At 51.8% G+C, this 5,890-nt stretch overlaps 1 protein-coding gene across 1 annotated transcript in view; it reads right to left on the reverse strand.

Moving 5' to 3' along the window:
- Window positions 1–5,873, reverse strand: part of JPH2 (junctophilin 2) — a 31,568-nt gene extending 25,695 nt beyond the window's left edge. The window contains exon 1 of the mRNA XM_026862331.1: window positions 5,306–5,873. Within this exon, the coding sequence (XP_026718132.1) occupies window positions 5,306–5,684 (379 nt within the window). The 5' untranslated portion in view covers window positions 5,685–5,873. The remainder of the gene's footprint in view (window positions 1–5,305) is intronic.
- Between the last annotated feature and the right edge of the window lie 17 nt (window positions 5,874–5,890).

The following is a 5,890-nucleotide window of genomic DNA, read 5'->3' on the forward strand; positions in this document are numbered from 1 at the left end:
CCCCCCCCCCCCCCCAAGAGCCAGAGAAGCTGGTGCTCCATCCCCGCCTGCTCAGCCAAGCAGGGCTGACACACGACTGGGGTGACGCTGGAGACCTCCTCCTAGAACAGAAGAATCTCGCACACAGCCGGCTGCAGCTGATAGTGCCACTGTGTTAACCCCCTGGAAGAGGAACTCTGGAAAAGGGTCGCAGGTTTAGGGGGGCTCAGCTGCTCCTCGGGTCAAGGTCAGAGTAGCTGCTGCCCTTCAGAAAGTCCCCGGCCCCCTCCATCCCCGGAGGCAGCACTGGGGCCACCTGGATGGGAAAAGCCACGTGGCACAGTGAGTCTTCATGGGGCAGAGGTGGGATGCCCCTTCTCAGGGACACACACGCCTACCCTCAACACGAGGTTGGTTTCACACCAGCTCTTCAGGCTGGTCTTGGCTGCCTGATTTTAGTGTGTATGGCACAAGCAACATCATCCCTCGGGCGTGTGGTGTGACCAAACCTGCCAGCTCCGCCCGGCTAAACAGAGGGCACCGACACACAGTGCTGCCCACTGCTGCCTAACCAACGCAGGGGCGAGCAGGCGCTGTCGTGTCCCTGTCACGCCGCAGTTCAGTGCCCGGCTGAGGCTTTGTGCCAGAGCAGGGCCATGAACCACGCCTGGAGCAGAGCCAGAGGCTGCTGAGAGTGGCCGGAGGCACCGGTGGCCGTGCGTCGGGACACGCAAGGTTTGAGCAGAGCCAAGCCCTGGCTCACCAGCACATCCCCAGTGCAGACAGTTCAAGAGAGAATGGGGCTGTGCAAACCCCTTCTGCACCACGAGCAGTTGCTGAGCAGGGCTGCAACACCCCTGAGCCACCGCTACCCCCTGAATGTCAAAGCAGCCTGGGCAAGGGGGGACAGGCAGGACACAAAGCTGCCAGCCAGGCAGCCATGCGCTCACATGTGTCTGAGGTTCTGTAAAAAAATATAATATCTGTTTAGGATAAATAATCTCTATTTAGAATGAAAATAGGACACAGCCCCACCTCCCTGTCTCCCCAGCCCTCCCTGATACCCCAGGGCGGTGGGACAGAGCCACCTAAGCCCATCAGGGTGTGATTACTGGAGGACAGGACCCAAATAATCCTTTACTGCCTGCATTTTTTCTTGTCAGAATGACAAAAACCACCGGTTCCTCTGTGGCCCCCAGGTATGCAGTTCATCACCTCTGCCTGTTCCTGACCACAGCTTGGGGTGGCCCTGCTTGGGTCTTCATAGGATGGGAAGGATTAAATTGTGGGATTGATGGAAATGGTATTCCAGCAGCCTTCACCTCCAAACACACTGAAGGGGCAGCAGCACCCTCCGTTTCACCCTGGCAGCAGGATGGGATGGTGCCTGGCTGCATCAAAGCTGAAAGCTTCAGCTCCTGGTGCACACCCAGCCCGGCAGTGAGAGCCCACTGTCAGCAGCATCATATCTCCCCTTCCCAGCCTGCCTCGAAGCTTTAGTATAATTAGCGATGACTGTAAATAATACAAACAGCCAGGTAAATAACGCAAACAACTCAAATTGTATCACTGCCCTACGATCCTCTGCTGTTACCCAGATACTGTGATGACAGATGCGTTAGAAGAACTCAGTGTAAAAGGCCAGGGACACTAAATCAATGCACAGCACCACGTGCAAGACAGGCCATTGAAAACCTAGTGCTTCTTTTTGGTGCCAACAGTACTATCTGATGGGTTCTGTTGGAAAAGAAAGTCAAAAAAAAAAAAAAAAGGGGGGGTAAAAAAATTCACAGCATTAATTAATGGGTGAAATTCAGCCACAAAGGAGCTTTGCTACAGAGGCAGCAGACACAAGCCAGCACCATCTCAGCTCGCCCAGAGGCCATTCCTGCTTCCCCAGCCACAGTCCCCCAGAAGCTGCTCCTCCTGCCCTAGCCCAGGACCCTTCCCACCTCACTTTCCCTGCCCCAAGCACCCGAGGAGTTGGTGCTGCTCCATATCACCCCATTTCATCTCTCCCAGTAAAGCACACTTCTGTATTTTTTTTCCCCCTTTCTTGTGGTCTCGTGATCACTGAATGGTCCAATTGTTTCTGTGTGCAGTTAACTGACAACGCTGTTTTCTCCTAGTGCCCTAGAGACCAAATTGCAGTGTCAAAAATAAGTTGGTTTTAGGCTGCTTCAATTGCAGCTGAGTTTCCTGCCCTGACCCCCAGCCCCAACATATATAGTTATTTGTATAGCAAAGCCTAACTTTGGGCCTGGACCCTGCACAAGCAGTATTATGCTGCATTAGCAGTGAGATTTTTTTTCTACAGTAAGACTCGACTGGGTCAAGCATTTGGACCCAGAAGCACAAAACTATCCTACAAATGAGGCCTTTCTTAGAGCAGAGACAAAACCTACAGGTAGAAGTCAAATAACTAGGTGTTTACTCATAGCTTAGGTTACAAAATGATGAGTTCCCTCATGCTGTGCCTTCCACAACCCCAATCACCATCCACTTTAGCCACTGCATCCTGTCCCCATAAAGGGCTCCAAGCTCTTTGCTGGTGACAGTAGCAGACACCATGTATATTCAGCACGGATACCCAAGGAAATATATCACAGTGCTACTGCCTCTGCCTGGCCACACCAGGAGCTCTGAACCCCCTGGCTGATTCCAATCAACATTACAGAAGGCAAGCTTCTCAAGCCATCAGCCTCCCATAGTTTCCACAGAAATGGGTCCTTGGTACTGAGAAAAAAAGCAAACAACCCACGCAGCTCCTGGGCTAAACCATACCATGAGTCCACTTCTTATGAGACACCAAGAATCTATACATGATTTCCAAAAGCTTCACTGAAGATTTAGGCTTTATTTAGTCACCAACCTCAGCCAGCCACAAGACAAAATATACTTACAGGGCTGTCTGTGATTTTTAAGTGTATTTTAAAGTTTTTATGTGTGTATGTAAATGTATATAAAGTATATTTTAAAACTTTAGAATCAACTACATCTCCCTGAAATCTGCAGGCAGCCCAACCATGACCTAAAGCTCCCAATGACCTGGCAAGAGCCGCACGTTCCCAGAGCCCTCTTCCTTGTGTGGCTGGCTTCCAGGGGGCTTGGGAATCACGTCCCCTACTCGAGGGACAGCAGATTTCCAAAGCCTTTCCAGATGTTTATCGTGGCAACCTCAACTACAACTACTAACAGGTCCAATTAGCAGCCTGACCTGATCTGCATCTTGCAGATGGTTACAGTGCACAGGTGAGACAACAAAACAGTAGCAGGTCCTGCAAGCCAGTGAGATCATTCCACTCCTGTCCCTCCACACATGGTGCTGGCTGCTGATCCCCCCCCCAGCTTTCTACACATTCCGGTACCATCAGAGCAGCTCATGTGTTGAATGAACAGCTCAGACCAGCTAGGGCGTGATAGCCCAACACAAGGAGCAGCTGCTGGGCACCGGGCGCAGCCTTCATGAGCCAGGTCTGGCTGGTCCCCAGAGGGCTCAGCTCAGCGCTGCCCGGGGTGGCTTTGGCCAGGCACATCTTCACAGATCAGGGCTAAACTGCCAACCTTGGGCGGCACCAGGGATCAGGCAGACGGCACATTCTTGAGTGTGGGACAACACCCCGGGGAGTTCTATGCTGACCGAACAATACATATTTTATATATATATAGATATATATATAGATATATATATATATCTCTATATCTCCTTACAGGAGAAAATCTTGACTCATCTTTCCCCACTTCTGTCCCAAGCTTTCTGTCCATGAGCTAATCAAATTAAAACTCCTACATCAAGTCTTGCTTCTCAAAATTTTCTACAACATTAATTTGAAATCCAGTCACCCTGCACACTTAGAAGACGACACATTTTAGGAAGCAACGAGGAAGCAGCCATGCAAATCCACAGGAGACGCTGACAGAATGAAAGTCCCAATGGCAGATGTCGCTGACACTTACCTGACCATTGCTCGTTACTCATCAGAGCACATCTTACACACAACCTACACATCTGTGGCCACATGTGAAGGTTCTGCAATGCACAGGTGCACATGTATGCATTAGCCTGAACTCTCCATGCCACCGTGCAACCTGCACAGCTCAGCATTTAATTGTTCCATGGCCAGGGGGGAGAGGGGGGGAGAAAATTTAAGGAGCTGGAGGGATGAACCAGTTCATGTCCGTACGCCTCAAAGATCACAAAGAAAATGAGTCAACTTCAAACTATATTTCCAGACTTAAAGTTAGCCATGTACCCAGGCAACTCATTGAGAAATATTTATGTAAAAGCAGCCAATCTTGAATTAGTCTATTTTTCTAATGTCTATAAATCTGATGCTTTTCATTCTGCAGATTTATGCCATTACCATTATTTTTCTTTAAAAACTAACTCCATTGCCTGTCCTAGATAAATATAGATGCAATTCTGATCCGTATTTTGAAGGGTATTTCTTTCAAATCACCCTCTCTATTTAGCTATCCTAAGTATGGCAGCCTGGAACATTACAGTACTGAAGAGCTACAGAATTACTTGCACAGAGATTCTTGCAATGTTTCTAACCCCAAAATTGCCACTAATGCAAGAACACAATTAGACCGAGCATTTACAGAGCACAACAAATATCTGACTACACAGTGCATTTATGTACTAGCAGGGGTTGAGAGCTTCCAAGTAATCGAAGGGATTTATTTTAGGGAAAGACGTGTGACTATGTATACTAAACGGCTTAGATGAACTCAACCAAACAGTTCAGCAAAGCAGATGTCCAGGCAGCTCGTCAGGCGCCTGCAAGCAGTGTTTAATGCATGGGCAAAGCGTGCTACAATGCTGTGGGCGGCTTACATCCGATATGAAAACATTCACAACTCGCTGCCCAACGAGTGAATGGCTCGCTGCGGTCACGCACCAGTGAGGAGCTTCTGGTTTAGTTCTGCAATGAACTGCAATAACCAGTCCCTGGGGAACAGGAGTCACAGGCTACGCAAATCAAGTTGGTTGGTGTTAGCTATTGATACAGACACTCGAGAGCAGCTCCCGAGGGAGAGATGGTGGGGGCAGTGCTGCTGCTGCTCCTCCCTCGTGTCCGCAGACAGCGAGCCCGCAAGCGGCACCCCACAGCAGGGACCAGGGCACACACACACACGTTCACGAGGCGGCTGCGCCCCAAGCCTTGCTTCTTGACTGAAGCACCTCAACAGCTCGTCATAGACCATCGTGCCTGTCCGGACCTTGTTAGTGGGGACAGGATGAGGCCACCCCTTCAGCAGGGACAACACACAGGCTGGGTATCATGCTGTTCACCATCCCAGCCCCTGCAGTCACCCTTACCTCCGTCAGCGTACGTCTCGGTGCCGTAGCCATCCTGCAGGCCGTTATTCCAGGTACCTTCATACTTAGCTCCGCTGCTCATGCTCTGCCTCGCACCGTACCGTCCCTTAAAGCCATGGGTCCACTCGCCTCTGTAAACCCACCGTCCTTTGGTCTCGATTCCGAGGCCATGCCTCTTGCCTTGGGACCAGTAGCCTTCATAGGTGTTGCCGCTGGGCCACGTGTATATGCCCACCACTTCGAAGCCGTAGTTCCAGGAGCCCGAGTACTCGCCCTGGCCCTTGGGGCCGGTGCAGATGCCGTGCCCGTGGGCTTTGCCCCCTTCCCAGCCCCCGCAATAGGCGCCTCCATCATCGAAATCAAACCTGCCGCCGCTCATGGTACCCCGCGGAGCCCCCTCAGCCGGGCAGCAATCCCAGGGGCAGAGCTCCGGGGCGCGGGGGCCGCTGCCGCATCCCCGAAGGTGCCGGGTTGGGCGCCGGGAGCAGCCGCTCCTGCCTCGCCTCGCCCGGCCGAGGGACCGGGGAACGGGAGGAAGGAGAAATTGGAGGGAGGGGAGAGGGGTGGGCCGGGCCCGAGCCCCCC

This window comes from Athene cunicularia, assembly GCF_003259725.1.
Source record: "Athene cunicularia isolate RWA chromosome 20 unlocalized genomic scaffold, athCun1 chr20_part1, whole genome shotgun sequence".
NCBI lineage: Eukaryota > Metazoa > Chordata > Aves > Strigiformes > Strigidae > Athene > Athene cunicularia.